Genomic DNA, 19,841 nt, shown 5'->3' with positions numbered 1-19,841 from the left:
AAAGAGCCTGAAGCAGAAAATTGACTTGCCTGAGCTAAAGCTGAACTACATTGAACCAAATTGAAGGTGAGGACTTTCATAAAAATATTAGCTGAGCTGCTTCCACACTGCTTTGAGGAGAGGCCCTGCACGTGCAAGCGTTGACGTCCTTCCCTAGTTTACTCTGGTAAGTAAATAACTTAACAGTTAAAGATTAAGAGCTAATTATCACAGTTCCCTCATTAGTCCTAATCTCTGCAACTCAACACTACATTGCAGAACAAAACTCCACTTCTGAAATCTCAGCAGGCTCAAATAAGCAATGTCAAACATTAAACTGTAATTGAATGAAACACTGCAAACACCATAATTACTGTGCCTGCGATTCTTGAAATTTTTTAAGAAGCTGTAAACAATAGTGATGACACCAAGTTGTAACGCAACCCTGAGAAACAAATTCATGGCGAACCTTGGGAGTCTGTGCAGTTGGTAATAAGAAAGAAAGATGCTGTGATTACCACGAGGTTGTGTCGTAAAGCCAGTGCAACCACAAATCTCAGATAGCTGCAACCCTATCAAGATCTGTTGAAATCCCTGTCTGAGCAGACTGCACAAGGGAAATTAATAAATAATCAAAGAGAGGGAAACGGAGGGGAAAAAACCTGATGTGTAGTGCAAGCCATGGGGCTTTATCAGTTCGACGAGTTCACTTGACAGGATCCCTGAAACCGAGGGCCTAAAATTAACTAGATTAGAGGCGCATTTTCCTTGACCTCAGCCAAGCACTACGCCGGGCTGGCAGACGAGAGCTTCCCCTGCCTTATCTGCCTTGGCTGCTTCTGAAGGCCTGCGGTCTGACAGCTTTTCAATTGACTGAGCACAGGGTTTCAGCCGCCCTCCCCCCCCCCCCCATTTCACCTGCAGCCTCCTCTCTCCACGATGGGGGAACCACTTAGACCTGTCAGCCCTGGAGGAGCTGGCTTTGGAGGAGCAAAATGGAGGAGTGCTCAGAGGTAGGAAACTGACAATGCCAGTAATTAATGCAGGTCTAGGCTCGGCTTGTTAGACCTAGGGTTAAGAGTTCCTCCGCCTGCTCACGTATATCTGTCTCTGACCCTGTAACGAAACGCTTCCTTTGTCTCACACCTTGTGCCATCAAGCCTGTCTCGTTAACCCAGTACTGCTACACGGAGACAGGTGTACTAGAGATGTTGTCCTACCCATCGGGAGGAGAGGAGAAACAAGGGGGAAGAGAGGCATGTTCAGCGGTTTGGCTGGGTCTGTTGTCACAGTCCCGCAAATCAGAGAGGAGTGATTGGTCTCATCCTCACATAGCAGCAGTTACACTTTCTCTAAAAAAGTATCTTCTTTGAAAACTAAACCTTGAAAACTTAGCAGAGGTCGTCAACTTGTCCTGTAGTTACATAAGCCTTCCTCATTGTCCATTTTCTCCTTTTAATTAAGACGCAAAGGTACAGTCATCCATTATGGGCAACACAGTTAAATTTGAACGCATAATACATCTCAGGTAGAGAGCTTTTTGTTGTCAAGAAAAAGATTTTCATGGCACATTGACATTTCTCACTGTTTTTGCTAGTTATGTGATTGTGCAAGCATATGTAGGGCTGAATGATTTGGGAAAATAATCGAATTGCGATCCCCCCCCCCCAATATCACGATTGCGATTTAATTTTTTGTTTTATCCTCCTTTTTTCCCCCAACAAAACGTAATGAAATACACAATATTAGATACATTTAGTGTAAAATACTTTCCCACATTTTACATTTTTATTTAACTCCTCATTACAGAAAGAAGAACAACAAATCGGTGGCTTTACCACTGTGCATTTAAGTAATTTAAACAGTCATTGTGAGTATAAATACAAGGCATGCACTTTTTAAACACTGTGTGCAAAATTTGTATTTTTTTTAAGACCACGTTGTAATAGCGCACGTTGCGTTTTATCATATCGCGATTTTATCACAAATGCAATTAATTGTTCAGCCCTAATTTGTAGCACTTTGGGATCAATGTTTTGAGATGGGGGAAAGATATAAAAATGTCACGCCTTGTCAATCTACCTCAGACTCCGGTCAGTGGTGTTAGAGAATTGCTTCCTTGCACCTTGTTATATTTTATTTATCGCTCACCCAACAGGTGGAAGAAGAGTCAAACTTTTCTTTACTAAGTTTTTAGCTTCCACGTAATTGCATAGTTTATAGTAGCGCAATCACATTGGCATTTCCTTGCAGAAATGCACCTCTAGTTTATGATTCCTCCTGAACACAGCCATTTGGAGATGCTATATATCTTCCTATACTGTTTTCTTCTTTCCAGACAGTCCACTGCTACTCTATAATGAGGTTCCAATGCTAAAAAAAAGTAGAAAAGTAAAAAGATATGCCTTGAACGAAAGGTCTAATTGCCACCTATTTTGTGCTGAATTTCACCAGGTTGGGAAGCCATGCTGACCATACAACATTTCATCCTCTTATTTTCCCTTTCCTTTTTCAGGCACCCAACTCTGATGCATAACATCAAATCTTGACCTATCTCAGACAGTTTGACAGTGAAGTAACAATGTCAATCTACTGCTCAGGCAACATCTCATGCCACCTTCAGCCATAATAGGGTTCAGGGCTGCTCGTGTGGGTGTAGCTGCATGGCGTCATTAGATACAGCCCTCCAGACCAGGCTTAGATGGTGCTGCAGAATTCCTGTCATCAAGCAAAACATCATCCCAGTGACATTCATACGAATGGCCCTACCAGAAGGTAAATTATTCAACGGTGATGGGGACAATGAGTACTCTTTCAGTGCTCTGCCAAGCTAGGCTAAATATAAACAATTAATTTCAATTTACTCATTTTACCTCTTGTAAATACAGTGTATACCCCTGTATTAGAAACCTCTTTTACAACAGATATACAACAGATATTGATAGGCAAAGGGTCCTAAGGGTTTTTATTAACGATTTACAAAATCACAAGCAAGCTTTGACTACTGTATGCGCCTCAATGTTGGTCCTGGTCTAGCCCAGACCTACACTGTTGTTCCAATGCTATATGGACAAAAGGTCCTGATCTAGACCTGCACTGTTGTTCCAATGCTATATGGACAAGGGCCGAGCAGATGAATTGTTCGCACAGCAGTTTTTGCATAATGGGTAATGCAAATGAAACCAACTATGTTGTATAACACAGCGTGCTGTTATATTTGGGTTCTGTGACAGACTAATAAAGAATAAGGGACTCTTTCTCCTTCGAGGGCTAAATGTATCCATTAATCCATTCTGTCACACCTTTGAAAATCCTGTAACTACTTGAAGTGCACTAAGTTCTTTTGTTTGTCAGTCGGACTTAAACCCTAAAAGAAAGAACCATGTTTTAAGCAAGACATTGGCAACAATATATTTCACATTAACATTTTTGTCTGGGGAAAATGGATACAAGACTTTGGCACCTGAAGCAAGAGGCAGTGGTAAGCTTCAGGCAAGTCAGATCCATGGGCACTGAGGGGGATGTTGAGGCAGGCTGAGCAGAGAGTCAGCCAGAGAGGGAGCGACCGGGGAGAGGGAGAGATTAGCAATGGGCCTCGCAACGGTCCACAAGTCTGGGTCTCTCACAGGCAGGGCAACACAGGGAAGATGAGCAGCGTCTCTATCCGCACCCCTCCAAGTCAAGGATTAAAAAGCAAGAGATTAAAACATCAGGTACGAGTGGAGAGCGAGAAAAAAACCCAGTGCAGGCGAGGGCTTTGGTGTGACACGCAGGGAATACAAATATCCTCTGCTGGCGTGGGGTGGGGTGCACCTGCAGCGTCTACAACTGCTGTTCCTGTCCCAGGAGAGTGCAGTCAGTCGGAACCCATGTTCAACAACTGAAGTTTCAAACAGAAGAAGGCAAAGAATTCGAAAGTATACTGGTTGGAACCATATTAAGCCCTGTAAGGTACTGTACAGAGGTAGACGCAAGTCGATAGAGTTTGTCATTGCTTTAAATTACAAAGTCGACAAGACACCATTTAAATATTGACATTTACTGTACAGTGGTAGACGCGAGGCGATAGAGTTTGTCATTGCTTTGTAGAGACCATTTAAATATTAACATTTTCACAATTCTATACAAAACTATCTCAAGATATTTTGACACATATTTTTGCCTGAAGTTGCTTGACCGTCTTTACATTTTTTTTACAGGATGTTTTGATCTCCTCTGCTGATACCCCAAATTGACAGCAAGATTTCCAAGAGGTGTTTCTTTAAATGCTTTTCTCATTTATAGATATTTAGCATACCGTACCGTCTCACAGATTTGAAACTTTTCATGAAGCCTAGTACTAATGTTTGCATTTGCAGTCTTTAGAATAGTTTGTGCCACAAAATGTTTTCAGGACACGTTTTAATCTTAAGTATTTATATTTCATATTTGTTAACATCCCATTAGCTTCTATTAAATTCATCCAAGTTACGACGAAAGTTGCATTTGCATTTCAGTTGCATTTCACTGAAATATAATATTATTTATTAATTACCAATATCACTAAATCTTCTAATATCGGTTCCAACACCTGAACTTAAAGAGGCATTACAGAGCTGGCACAGGACAAAGCTAGTTAGCTTGCTGATGGTAAAATACTTTGCTACATCATGTTAATAAAAAACATTCTTACAGGGTTGCCAACGAGGGCCACAAAACCACATAGTGAATATCCTGTGCGGCCATTGGAAGTGACAGATGTGTTTTTCTCCTTCACATGAAGATGTTCCATCAAAATGAGGTTGTTGTATCGTTGAAGCTATAAAACTTCATGCATACAGTAGCCATGGCATGAAGAACATAAATCATGTCTTATATCTTGTTATCATCAACTAGCAGTTAGCAGTGTTTGTGACTGGAACTGCTAAAGGTAATCAGAGGTTGGCTCTACAATGTAAACATTTCTTCTTGGTAGCAAACAATCAGCTAAACACATTCCCTTGTGCTGGTTTCCAGATCTCCTGCATAATCTCCTCACTGATCCCACAGTAGGCTAAGGCAACTGAATGACTTCAGTCTAATACTGCCAGTCAAAAAGTTCTGGAACAAAAGAGAAAAACACAAACACACAGACACACAAACCACACCCACTTACATGCGCACATTGGCTAGCTCTGGTCGCAAGATCTCGGAGCGCATTGCCATATTTCCTGCCTCCTTTCGATGACTGTACGTCAGCTCCACAAGTCATGTTCCCGATGCACACACACAAGATTAGCTACTGAAATCCCTGATTAGCAGACTGCAGGTCTGTGATGCAAGCTTAATCAACAGGAACAACCCAGCACCAGAGCCGGCTGACAGAGGCTGTGTTCCCCACACATCTGCGCTCGCTTCATCTCATCATCCTTCTCTTTGCCTCGTTGGTGAAACTTGCCTGGAGAGGCTTGATTAGTGTTTGTTTTAAATGGCACTGCTTTCTGCGTCTTAACTTCTTAACCAGATTATTGTTTATCCTGCAAAGTTTCAATTCCTTCCTTTCTCAGTAACTGCAGGCTGTCTCTTTTAGCTTGTGCCCAACAGTAACACAACTCAACAGAGTTAAAGACATTACCTTTAAAGCACACAATACATTCATGCCAAAGGAGTCTGCCATGCTAGTGTAGTTCATCAAAGCAAGCTTGCTGTCGAGATTAGATACGTTCTAGAAAGGGAAAGCTACCTTACCATGGGCGAAAGGCCAGCACATATCTTAGTCAGCTCAATTAGATGGTTTTATATTCTTTTTTTTATATTTAATAATACAAAACACAATCATTCCATTTAGATTATATTATACACACTTTGCATTCAAAAATGTGACGATTGTTTTTCAGAGGCTAGTTGTTCACCAGTTGAAAGGCAGACTGGGGTCCAGCATTCAATTTGAAAAATTATATGAAAGATTTTGTTATGCTTTTTTCACTTTATCAAGCTTCCAAATACTCTGTGTTAATTACAAGGGCCTTAGCTATCATGGTGCTGAGGAGGAAAATGAGTTTTGAGTCTCCCACACAGGGAGGGAAATGAATTGAGCCTAATGAATTTCAATTGCCATTCCATCTGTGTTCTTCTACGGTAGGAGGTGTGTGTGGAGGTGTGTGTGTGTGTGTGTGTGTGTGTGTGTGTGTGTGTGTGTGTGTGTGTGTTAAAAAGCGAGGAGGGGTGAGATGTGGGCGTTCCTCTCAGGGACAGCCATAGAGGTTAACAACTGCAAAACACTCTCCATATTCACAGCTGGCCCAGGGGGGCCTCAAGTGCTAGGAGCCTTCCATTGCATTTTCCCCAGCTCATTTCATTCACCTAGCTCTGGTGTGTGGATCTCAATGTCTGGATGGCTGATGCATTACAACACTGACACAATGAAGAAAGTTCTAGCGATAACTGTGTACTATTGCAGTTGCGCCATACCCTTACTACAGTAATACGTACATGCTTGCTGAAGGTGCCCAGACAAGTGAAATTTCATACATTTTAGCTGACCAACTCAGTTGTTTCATATCCAATTGGATTACCTTGTGATGATAAAATTACACTATCGATCTACTGCTGAAGAATGTTATCCCTCCTTGCCAAAAGCACACATTGGGTTTTTCCTAGCAGAGGGATAAGTGACTGCATTGTTATGGATGAATCAAAACCCAGCGATAGTTCCTGATTGTTTGCCAACATCAGTCATGTCAAAATATTGCACTGTTCCCCACTGGGTCATTTTGGTAAATGGGGAGTCAATGCCTCTAGGATATGCGACTGCACTGATTGGACCAATTTTGGATTTGCTTCCATTTTTTCTGAGGTTGGCCACTTACCTCACATGGGATTCTGACTTGGTGGCAGCAGAGAGAAACTGCTCATGAGTGGCCTGGTACCGCTCCACATTCTGAAATGACAACAACAATCATGAGACAACAAAACATTGTCATGAAGAGAAAATAACCACAAAACATTAAAGCACACAGAAGCATAATATGTGGTATTCAAACAGGCCTATCATTGTTTCAGTCATATGCGGACAAAATCACTGTGGGAGAAAATAGAACTACCACAAAAGAGCTATCACATTTTTGTTTTCCCCTGACTTTGGACAACAAGCTTTAATTAAGATGGCATACAATATTACATTGCTCTGCTTTTAATTTCATATAGTGTCAATCAGATAGCTTTCAAAGCTGTGTGGTGTCTATTATGTGGAAAATGGTATTTGTCACCCAATGCTTCAGGAGAGTGGAGTATAAAGAACTTCTGAAGTTTGAAGCCTATTTGATGGTTAATACAATATCTCAGTTTCTTTTCTACAATTGAATACAAATATGATACAAGCATGTGAAAACAAATATGCATCAGAATACACCACCACAAAATGGTGTTTACCAATTAGGTTTCAGAAAGGCAAGCTGTACTTCACATCCAAGCATGAGTGTATGTATGGAGAATGAAATGAAAACATGCAGATATTGAAACACATAAAAGATCTTGCAGCCACACACTGCACCAGAATCACCTTTGACAGGAGCGGATCCTACCCAATCCTCAACCCGCAGAAAATGTAAAGCTTTAACAATGTTATGCTCCCATGCTGTGCAATATATGAAACTGACTGTCATCTTTCCTCACTCAGAAGGATTTCCGGATGAACAGTTTTAGAGAAAAAAAAGTACCTCTGTTTAATAAGGGAAGCACTGGAGGCCTGGGTTCCCGTTAATTATTTCTGACCTCCCCAATGGACAGAAGGGGGGGGGGGGGGCTGTGATATAGGGATGAAGATTTAGAAGGATGAGTGGGGGCTAATGGACCTGGTGTAAATTAAGAAAGTCAGCCAGGTGAATGATCGGAGCTGTGCGTAATCCAAACAGGACCCACAGAGGTCACACAGAGGTCCAGAGCGAGTTGGAAGCCTTCACCTTTCACATCCTCTGAACCCAAATGTGATGTCCCCGTGGAGGAACAGCAATGGACCACAGCTCACCATCTCCATTTGGGGTAATCTAATCTGATATCTATCAAACAGGGCCAAAGATGGAACCATTCTTCCATAACATCAGAAACTAAATGGACTCACTGTTTTGGCACTGTTGTATCAAGGTCAGGTGAACCAAGTGCTTTTATGTGAACAGACTACTATAGCTATACCCTATGCTGTTATGTGAACAGTCTACTTTAGCTATAAACGATGCTGTTATGTGAACAGACTACTATAGCTATAACCGAGGCCAGGGACGTGCACAGGAGTGGGCTAAGGTTGCTCGGGCAACTGCCTGTTTGCCCTCCTCGACTGAAGTTGAAAATGTATATTTTTAAAAATCGATTACATCTGCAGAACTTCATGCATGCCTAGATAAAATAATCACAGTAGTGAGAGTTTTTAATGATATTGGCAAAATTTGCGATCAGGGGACGGGGGCGTGGCAGCAGCGGTTAGTGAGAGTTTAAAATGATATAGGCAAAATTTGCGATCAGGGGACGGGGGCGTGGCAGCGGCGGTGACAAAAATGTACGTGTTGCCCCTTTTTTCCAGGGCAGAGCCACTGCCCTTCAAAAATTCCTGTGCACGTCCCTGACCGAGGCTGTTATACGTCTGTCCTTCAGGGACTATGCACAGCATTTGTGACAGTAGTACTACATATGAGTTTGTACATTTCTAGATATTTCACGCAAAGGCTGACACTAAAAAGGCTGGTGGAGGCTAAATTGCCTTCCCCTTTCATAGAGCTAGCTGACAGATTTGACAGCCAAAGAGGGACCAAAAATGAATGCCATAAAACAAAAACTAATTTCCCAACTGGAATTCTTCCATCTCTTTAGAGCTCCTGAACATTTTAAAGAAACTGTGCACGGAAGGAGACAGATGATGTAATGATTTCAGTTTACTGTAAAAACCTACAAGGACCTTTGGTGGTTTAAGTTTCTAGATGTGAAGAACAAAATAAAACCATTAGTTCGCCTGTAAGACTTGACATGGAACGTTATACTTCAACAGGATAAAGGGCAAGTGACATAGTATAGTAGACTGAGAAAAGACCTATAATTTAGCAGCACAGAGGAGAAGAAGGGACACAGAGAACAACCCTCTGGAGTCTGTGTGTATGTTACTGGGAGAACACGTCGCCGTGGCGATACAGCAGTATTAGTCGGCTTTGGCAGCTAATCTTGCAGCTGGCACCTGGTTTGCTTCTCTGCCCCCCGTTCGACTCCTGTGCTTCTAATCCAATCGATATGTTAATCTGTTCTAGGATACTCTGCACAGACTACAAGCAACATGTCATACTTCACACCTCCACCAGGGGCTCTAACACCTAAGGGGCAGAGGATCCCATTTCTGACACCAGTGTCATGCTGGAAAACTTTTGTTTAGTTAACATTTGTATGTATTTGTAAAAAAGAAAATATACAAACATCTTAGAGAAGGAGTTCAAAATTAAATAATTTTGCTCTTGATTTATTCCCCTCTGGGTAGATATGGCTGGACCAATGTTACATACTGTATCTCCAGGGGGCAACTCCCATTGCCATATTAAACTAGAATAAGCACCAAGTGGGCACTATTTGGTTAATATTTTAAGGTCAGTCTTTTCAGGAAAACGTTTGAAACCCAAAGCTGGTTTAGATATAGTTAGATACAGTTAGTGTGTTCTGCACGGATCACTTGTTTGTATTTCATGCAGACCTGCCAAGTGAAAATAAGCAGCCTATACTGGTATACTTCATAGTAAGCATAACGTATCACTGCATGACTGTAGCCTCTCAATAACAAACACTTCTCATTTGAAAGTTCACTTTCATATTTCCATATAAAATCCCTGCACAGCAAAAAGTGCATTTTCCTGGAGAAAGTGTCTGGTGCAGCACTCTGATTGTGAGGCTTCTCCACCCCTCCCAGAGCTTCTGCTGCCCCTGCAGTTTAAGCAGAGCAGAGGCATTACACCCCCTGAGCCTCTGACATGTGTCTACATCCTCTTGGCACACTAGGGGAAAAATAATAATCTGAAAGTCCCCCCCCCCCAAAATTAAAATGCATTCGTTTGCCTCCCTTAAGCTTTGAAGTAAATGAATTTCAAATTTGTTAGAGCCAGCAAGCCTGAGGCTAGTGGCGCTTGCTGCAGAATGTGCTTGTGCTCCCACTCAGTCCAGGTAGAGGCTGCTGCAGCTGATTCTAAGCCGAATGTACGCAGATATTTCCAGAAAGAAGCCCTCACCAACAGCATGTCAGTGTGCCTGTCAGCATTTCAGGGAGGATTATTATCTTGTACCCACGCTGAAGTGCTTCAAAGTGTTTTGCAACCGGTGACAAGAAATAAGAGGGGTGGGGTAGTGCGGGGTGGCTGGGGAGAGGACGAGTGGGGAGCACAAGAGGAGGCAGGCAGACTTGAGTGGGGAAGCCTGTGGAAGGCTTTAGAAGGATTAGAGAGCCCCCTAATTCAAACAGTGGCAGTTTGTGGCTGTTTGTGACCGTGCAAGTTTTTTTTTTTCCTCTACGGTTCTGCGTCTTCAGGAGACTTTACAGACATGAGGCGATTATGTGTGGCGTCTCCAGGAAAACACGTTTCCCCCTGATAACAGCCCCTTAGCAGCTCCCTCCCTGAAAGCCGTCCCCTCTGTGCAGTACCTGGGCATGGCAGATAGACTGCTTCCCATAAGCGTCTGACATCCACCGTGGAGTGAGCAGTATAGGCTTGAAACAGGTTAGGCTGAGAGGGTCTGTCACGACCACCACCAATCCCTCCCTCCCTCTCTCTCACCCATGTGACACCAGATGGGCGAGACAATGCCAGCCAACCAACCACATTCTCCATACCCCTGGTCTGACTGGCGTCACATTGCAGCTCAATCCTGATGGCAAACACTCCGGATGCCGCAGTGTTGCCAGACTCTGATCCCTTTGGCAAACATCAAGATTCTTGTAATGAGGTAAACATAAATAGCAGGACATCTGACACACACATATCCTCTGTGACTCACTGTCACACAGAGAGGAGAACATTTGTGGCTTGGGTGAGAAGAAAAAAAAGCCCTGCTGTAGAATGTTTATGATGATGATAGCTCTGTAATTAGCACTTTGTCTCCGCTAATCCAGGCAGTCGGGTCCCGCTCCAAGCCAACAGGGGAGACTGACACAATAAAATGCCATGGCAGATGGGGGGAAAAAAACTCACTGGAGGTAGATATGCCTACAGTGCATGGTTGGTAACAGTGAGGTTTTTATTTAATTTCTATGTACTTCTAAAAGAAGGTTTCATAAAAAGGTTTTTAAAAAATGTTACACACACAGGGCCATAAAAAAAGATTGAAACATTGAAACTGACTGCTAACTAATCATCTGCAACAGTGGGACATTGTGGTGGTTTCACTTGGAATATTTTGAAATCCTGACAGAAAACTACTGAACTGCTTGAGTAAACTCATTTACAATTTAAATTAAATGTTTTCACTGGATGTGTAGAGATGGCCTGCACTTCAAAATGTTGGATCGTGAAATTGTTTACCAAAGGGTGTGGAACAAATTCCCACCCAGAAAGACAGAGGAGCTAAATCATCAGTGCAGCAAAGCCACCATGCAGCCTATTGTATTGTTAATATTTCCTCCTGAAAGCCTTTGTTTTCACATCATTACGGCGCGGGTATCCAGAGATCCACCCTGTGCAGTGCAGTGGGTTCGAAAGTGAACAAAGATGCAATTCCTCAAGTCAGTGAGCAAACATTATTCTATCCTCTTACCACAGCTCAGAAGGGACAAAAAGGAGAACACAATCCAGAGGAATTACCTCAGGAGGGGAGCCAGGTGAGCTATGCTAACTAGCTTCTCTAGGAAATTGTTGGCCTGACATAGATGCAAACATTCTCTCATGAGATTAGTGATCCACAAAAGGTCAAATAAAGTAAGATAATTACAATAAATTACCATTTATTTTTTGTTGGTGTAAAGTGTTATTCATAAACTGTGGACAGTCGTCTTTACCATCCACACATCACGTAGGAACTGCAAATACAATGACTTAAACTGATATCACTGAGTTTCCTCAGGGGCACTGCTATTACAATTTACTACAGTAATGACCATCTTCTTGCCTTTTACACTTAACCTCACGTTTCGGTTGGCTTTCTGGGATAACTGGACTCCAAACAAAAAAAAAACACTTGCAATCAGCTTCTCTCTTTCAGCACTAACACAAGAACATGCTGGGCCCCATTTCCTGCGGCAAGCCAGAAAAAAACATGCTATTTGCTTGCTGCATGTGGATGATAAGACCACAGAGAAAGAGAGAGAGAGAGAGAGAGAGAGAGAGTGAGAGTGAGAGAGGTAGAGAGAGAGAGAGAGAGAGAGAGAGGTAGAGAGAGAGAGGTAGAGAGAGAGCGAGCGAGCGAGAAGGCAGGAAAGAGGGACAGCGACGGAAACTCACAAATCTTACAGAAGCCTTCTGACTCCATTTGGGTGCATTCAGGTGGCACTGTGGCTTCGGCTGGAGCCCTTTCGGTACCACTGCATTGTACACTGCAGAGCAGGCCCTTTCCACTGACTGGCTTTTAAAACCAATAGGGTCTATCAGAGTAGTTTTCAATGCTCAGAAACTATCCCAACGAGTAACTGGCAATCTTGATCTAAACCTTTAGAGGTACAGGTAAAACAAGCTATGATAAAGTCCTCATCAATGTGACACTCACAGGCTTAAACAGATACCTGTTTTCTTGTTGCCATTGTTACCATTCAATTTAGCCTGAAACAACATGCTTGCCTTGTGCTGATCAACCAATAAAACACATACAGTAGCTGGCTTTCTGAGCATGCTCAGTGCCTCAGAGACCCTAACAGTACTATGCCAACCAGACCCTGAAAGTCAATCACTTCTAACAGTGATGACATTCAATTAAGGGGAGATAGGGCTGAGTCCCACCAAAAGGAGGTAGTATTGCGTATGCTAGAGAGCACAGCGTAAACAGCGACTTTGCCAGTTCGCAGGAAGCGTACAATGTGCCTTTTAATTTGACATGGAGTGTACTTAACCTGCGGCTTATCGCATAATCAACGCATGTTGTGGTGACCGCATCTGTATGGTATCATTCAATCATGGGTGCGATTGAATGCAATCATAGAATCATTGACTGACATTAAATGGAATCAAAAGTTTAGCGACCAGGAGATAGATATACAGCACATACTAACAAGGTGTCATCAAACAGAGAGATAATACAGGGTAGCAATTCTTCACCACTCAAAAAATATATATATTCTAAGACTATTTGTGCAGTTACAACAAACAAAGTCAACATTGTACCAGGCATCTACATGTAGAGAAGAGGATAAAATGCAAAAGCGGTAACGACTTAAAAAGTCCAACAAATTTAAAGGTTGCCTTTAACATGGTACAAATGAGCAAAACTGGTGCTCAAAATATCGATTCCATTGTCTCTGGAAGCTTCTCCTATTCAGACATCTAACGTGCACTCTAGATTACACATGAAAAGTTTTGCCACCAAACAGACGTTCACTGTCCCCCGCAGTTTTCCTACATATACAATAGGAAACAAAATAAATTCTTGCGCTTCTCCCACGACCCTCCCACAAATCTATATGCAAAAGTCAGAAAAGCACAACTTGTCGTTCTGTGCTCCTGCAGCATGCAGGATGCCGTTTTAGCCATGTGCACTCTGTTCGCACATACCATACAATGTTTTTAGGTGCACGTTGCAACAAAGTTAGTAAAAGTTAGTTAAATAGCAGCTGTAAATCGATCAGATTTTTCTTAAGGGCTGTATTTATAAGAAATCGTTGGTGATTGCGTTCACCAATCAACTCTACAGACATCCTCGGATTAAAATAATTATAATAATAATAAATACGAGAACATTTGTATCATTAACAATTAGGTTTCACATTTATAGTCATGATTCTACGAGGCATTGTGATTTACTAAAATAAAAAAAGCACTACACGAACACTGCAAATGTAGGTGAATAAATAAATAAGCACTAAACGAAATCGCGTGGATATAGCCATAGTGGAGTAGAATGGACTCATCTGTATTCTGCAACAGTACCTCCACCTCTGCACCGGTGAAGTAAGGTCTACGTTTACTCGACCGGTGCTTGCTTTCCACTTTGACATGACTGTCGCTTTTGCATGGATTCTGTCGATTCTGACTGCACACGTCACTACGGTTGCGGGCCCTTATAAGAAGCTGCCGGGACGTGTATGTATGCAAATCCAGGTGCACGAGAATGCACGTTCAATTTAAGAATCCTCATTTGGGGGAGCCCAGCTGAGAACACTTTGCCTGTGTAAGAACCCAATTCCAAGCGTTCATGAATCCGGCAGAGATCTTTTCTTACGTTGGTCTTTCGAAGTTCGGAAGAAGATATTAAAGAAGACACTTAAGAAAACGTTCGGGAATGAGGCCCAATGAATGGATGTGAAGACATCACAAGCAAATCGGTATACAGAATATGTGTTTTGGGTGTGGGAGGGGGGGTGGGGGGTACTGTTAATTGTAAAATTGGGAAAAATGTGAGCATTGTTTATTATCTCTTTTATGTCCTCAATTTGTATCGCTGATGCTCAATAAACATACTTATAAATAAAAAAAAAAATAATAATATTATTATTGCTGTTGTGGCCACCAGAATTATCACTGCTAATAAACATGCAGAAAACACTTTGGTATGTTTTCCAATCTGTTGTCCGAGTTCTATTTTTCTTGTTTTGTGAATTTAAAGTTAAATTCAGGAGTCTCTTGAAATACAGCGGTTCTGAACATATCTGGTGCAAGTCCTTGAAAAGCAGAGTTATAAAAAATTGTAGAAGAAAACCCATCCTCCACTGCGGTGTCATCTTTATTCACTGCAGTCTTTGTAGATACATCTGTGCTTCTATCAGTCTCTCTAAGCCATCTTCAGTTTTTGCTCAAACTTTGATTACTAGTTGGCACCACTGAAGGTTTTCATTAGGGTGAAATGTCAGGGATTCAGAAGGGAAAAATGAAGAGAAATGAAAGGTCTCAGAAACCTCTAGCATGCAGTCGGCATAAAGAATGAGCATAAAGATGTAGGAGGTTCACAGACATATCCGTGAACAGTTTTTACCCCGTAAGGAGAAGGTGAGGAGAAAAACACTAGACATGATTCAACCCCAGCAAGCCTGGAACTGCCCCAATGACAGACATCTTGTCTTGTCAAATTGTGTCATGCCTATCAAGTGTGCCATTTACACCAATTTTTCCAACTGCCTTGCTTATTCAGTATGGAAAAGACAAAGAAAGTGTGAAAGGTTTAATCTACATAAAAAGGCTTATCCTTTTTCAATGGAATTCTATCTTGCTTAATAATATAATTACACACTACTGTAATGGCATACACACTTGTAATAACAGAGAATTGGCTTTCAAGGATATTTCTACAGGATAAGCATTTCCATGTCCTGTTTAATTTCTTTTGTCAAAAGCAGCAACCTATGGCGGTCACAATGAACGTGATCATAAGAGGTTTTGACCTTTTATTACCATGCAGACTTACTGTCTTCTCCTGACTATTAACCACACTGTACATAAACCGCATCACAGTATTTTATGTAATTTAATAAAAAAACATTTGTATTGGCCGCATCCGTGTATTAACTAACTGCACTAAATTGAACATTACGTCATGCTTTGTAGTTGTGGTGCGAATGCTACAAGACATTTAAAAGTTGTATGAAGTAGGGATGGGCATTTCAAGCTAAAATACTACACCTTCTCCCTGCACGCACACACACAAATACCCCATTCCCCAGTGAAAACCATTTCTTTAACATTATTTAGTGTTATGGTGTGGCTTGGGAATGGACACTAAACGTTTAAGTCTAATTGTTAATTGATTCCCTGGCACCCTAGTACCATGAACGATAATCTTCTGACACACTTGCAGTGGGACTTTCAAGCATCAAATGAACATGTTTCATAAGGGGTAGGTGGGACTTCACCCCCCGTTTGCTAACCTTACATTGATATCTGCTAGCTAGTTAAGAAAACGTTTTAATAACCTTAAACGGTTTGAATGGAAAAGTTCGATTTGCATTAGAAGATAGCTAGTTATCTAGCTGATAGTAAAGTCTCCTCGATTGAACTTATACAATTATAACAGGAAAAGGCAGAAATCCTCAGGATACTTGTGAAGTTTGTCTCAGCCTGTGCAGGTTATGCACATTATTTCAAAGCACGGCCTACTCCAATCTAGCAAAGAGGAAATAGCTTTCTGTTTTTTCGGGAAGTATACTGTCGTGTATTTTGTTTTCATTACGTCATTGGCATATTGAAAGGAAACATACTGGTAGAGGCACTAATATTCATATACAATCTGCTGTTAAACTGCATTCAGTTTTAATGTTACTTTTCTTGGAACCCTTTCAGAGTTGTGGTAGGATTAAGATGTAGTAAAGACATAACTGGGCACAATATGAGTTTTGTAAGCAAACGACACTTTTGACGTTCATTTTCCAATATTCAAACAGTGAACAGTGTACTTCAGTCAGAATGATTTCATTTTGAAATGGATGAAAAATTTCATATTTAAACATTGGTATTGCCAAATCATACATGAAGACATGTAATAAACTTGTGCTTCCTTACATAATTTATATAATGATGTAGAGTAAAAAAAAAAGCAACAATTTATTGATAAAAAAAATTATGATTAGTAGTCCTAAAGTAAAGCACTTGGATACGTAAGAAGACTTGCAGGTGTGTGTTTTCAGCAATTAATACATATACGAAAAAGGGTTTCTGTGATGTGACACTTACCCTCTTTTCCAGCTGTGCTATCTGCTCCCTGTAGAAGGCATCTAAGGCTCTCAGCTCTACCTCCTTCTTCTCTAGCTGCTTGCCCTGCATGAAAGAAAAGATGAACATAGCTTTAGAGGAAACCACATGTGGCATTACAGTCACCTACACATTTAAACTAATGTAAAAACACCAGCTTTTATTAAACCTAACTGACAAACCTTCCACACAACAAATCCATCCCAAAAAGTTCTATAACTAATCATAATACAATTCTTCTTCTATTTATCTTGGCATATCTGCAAGAACCTTGCAAAATGTGGACATCTGGTGTAAGCTCTTCACCAGAGCAGAAGCAGGAAGGGGATTAGGAATGGAGCACTTCCAAAACAAGCCAAGCAAAAGTGTGCTATAACAACACAAATCATGACCAAGAGGACTTAACAGGCAACAAATGAGCTCTTGCCAGACATGGTGAGATGAGGCGAGTGCCAGAGAGTTAGGAGTGAGCAGGTGACAAGAGTGAGACATGGTGAGATGAGGCGAGTGCCAGAGAGTTAGGAGTGAGCAGGTGACAAGAGTGAGACATGGTGAGATGAGGCGAGTGCCAGAGAGTTAGGAGTGAGCAGGTGACAAGAGTGAGACATGGTGAGATGAGGCGAGTGCCAGAGAGTTAAGAGTGAGCAGGTGACAAGAGTGAATGGGCATAAAGGGTATGAAATACCACCTGTGAGCCAGACATGACTTTGAGACAGCAGCAGATGACTGGAAAAGCTAACTGAGTATATACATTTAAACTAGAGGTTGAACTAGACACTTAAAACACATCCTATATGCTTAAAGGCGAGACGAGCTGAACACCTTTTATGCTCGCTTTGAAAAGGCCAGTGACCCCCCTGCAGTGGAGCTACCTGATGACCTAGACGGCGGCATGCCTACTCTGTCTGTAGCGGAGGTGAGGCAGTGCCTCAAAAAGGTCAACCCTCGAAAGGCCCCAGGTCCCGATGGCATATCAGGTAGGGCCCTCAGGGGCTGTGCTGACCAGCTAGCAGGGGTCTTCAGTGACATCTTCAACCTCTCCCTCAGCCTGTCTGTACTCCCCACCTGCTTCAAGAGGACAACCATCGTCCCTGTGCCTAAGAACACCAAGGCCAGCAGCATGAATGACTATCGCCCGATAGCACTGACCTCTGTCATCATGAAGTGCTTCGAGCGGCTGGTCAAATCATTCATCTGCTCCTCACTGCCACCCACCCTGGACCCTATGCAGTTCGCGTATCGATCAAACAGGTCTACAGACGACGCCATCGCCCTGACAGTGCACACCGCCCTCTCCCACCTGGAAAAGGGGAACTCGTATGTGAGGATGCTGTTCATTGACTACAGTTCGGCATTCAACACCATCATCCCCTCCAGACTCGTCTCTAAGCTCGTGGACCTGGGACTAAACACCTCCCTCTGTAAATGGATCTACAGCTTCCTGACGGGGAGGCCACAGGTGGTGAGACTCGGTGATCGCACGTCAGCCACAATGATCACAAACACTGGCGCCCCCCAGGGCTGTGTGCTTAGCCCTCTCCTGTTCTCCTTGTTCACCCACGACTGTGCAGCAATGCACAGCTCCAACCTCATCGTGAAGTTTGCTGATGACACAACCATCGTAGGCCTCATCACTAACAATGATGAGTCAGCCTACAGAGAGGAGGTTGACACCCTAACAACTTGGTGTCAGGAAAATAACCTCTCTCTCAACATCAGTAAAACTAAGGAGATGATAGTGGACTTTAGGAGACGGCTGGGGGTGGAGCATACACCCCTTCACATCAACGGATCTGAAGTGGAAAAGGTCAGCTGCTTCAAGTTCCTAGGGGTCAACATCAGCAATGATCTCACCTGGTCTGCCCACACAGACAAGGTGGTCAAAGCTGCCCGGAAACGCCTCTTCTTCCTGAGGAGACTCAGGAAGTTTGGCATGAACCCAGACATCCTCACCAACTTCTATAGATGCACTATAGAAAGCATCTTGACTGGTAGCATCTCAGTGTGGTTTGGGAGCTGCACAGCCATGGACCGTAAGGCCCTACGCAGTGTGGTCAGATCCGCTGAGTCTATCATCGGCAGGAAACTCCCTTCCCTTCAGGACATCTACCTCACAAGATGCCTCAGAAGAGCTGGCAGGATCCTAAAAGACTGTCACCACCCATCCTTCAGACTGTTCACCCTGTTGCCTTCTGGTAGAAGGTTCCGAAGTATCCGGTCTCGCACCCGCAGACTGGAGAACAGTTTCTACCCTAAGGCCATCAGACTCCTTAATGAACAATAATGAACAATAATGCACTCTCATCACTTTACACTCGCCACTTTACTCCTTCACTGCTGTTTGCACTACATTTGCAATATTGCACCACCCACACACTTGAAGTGTCTTTGTCTCTGTGTCCAGGTTATTGTGTTTAAATATGTTCAGTAGAGCTAAAAATATCATGTAGGTATGTTTATCTGTTTAGTATCTGTTTAGTATGTGTATTTATGTTTAGTATGTGTATCTATATTGTATATTTATTGTTTATCTAGTAGGTCACTACTATGTCTTTTCATATTTTTTATCTAATATTCAGTACTTATTGTTAAGTTATGTTATATCATGTTGGAGTACTTATATGTTTATATGTTATATGTTATGTCTTGTCATGTTATGGTAGTGTGGTATGGTGTCCTGTCCTAAGAATTTCAGTGCCCAGTCCAACTCTGTTGTTCTGTGTACCTGACAATAAAAGACTTGACTTGACTTGACTTGACTAAAGTGTGTATTTTAATCCAAATGTTAGTGGCTGAAGTGACTTGACAAAAGACAAAGACACAAGGCATCAGGAATGCAAATGAGTAGACACTAAAACATGTAAGGTTAGCAACTCATTCAAAAACACCCGCAAGACATAACAGCTGTGCTAATGTGTACTATGAACACAAGAAACACAGTGACATCCAGAGCAAGCAGACACATACACAGAGACACAGACAGACACACACACACACACACCCCAACACAATGGCAGGATGCTGAAGGAACATGTTGGAAAGGGGCGTGATTGTGAAGGAACC

The 19,841-nt window shown here is 42.3% G+C and overlaps 1 protein-coding gene across 1 annotated transcript in view; it reads right to left on the bottom strand.

Annotated features, from left to right (window-relative positions):
- Nucleotides 1-19,841, bottom strand: part of LOC308377434 (MICOS complex subunit mic25a-like) — a gene marked incomplete at its 5' end in the record, with an annotated part of 58,069 nt that overhangs the window by 16,559 nt on the left and 21,669 nt on the right. The window contains 2 exons of the mRNA XM_080854091.1: nt 6,807-6,877; nt 16,761-16,844. Of these exons, the coding sequence (XP_080710217.1) occupies nt 6,807-6,877; nt 16,761-16,844 (155 nt within the window). The remainder of the gene's footprint in view (nt 1-6,806; nt 6,878-16,760; nt 16,845-19,841) is intronic.

The sequence above is a fragment of the Sprattus sprattus genome (assembly GCF_963457725.1).
Source record: "Sprattus sprattus genome assembly, chromosome: 16".
NCBI lineage: Eukaryota > Metazoa > Chordata > Actinopteri > Clupeiformes > Clupeidae > Sprattus > Sprattus sprattus.
The sequence above is the reverse complement of the archived record's forward strand: the minus strand, read 5'-3'. Positions and strand labels throughout refer to the sequence as shown.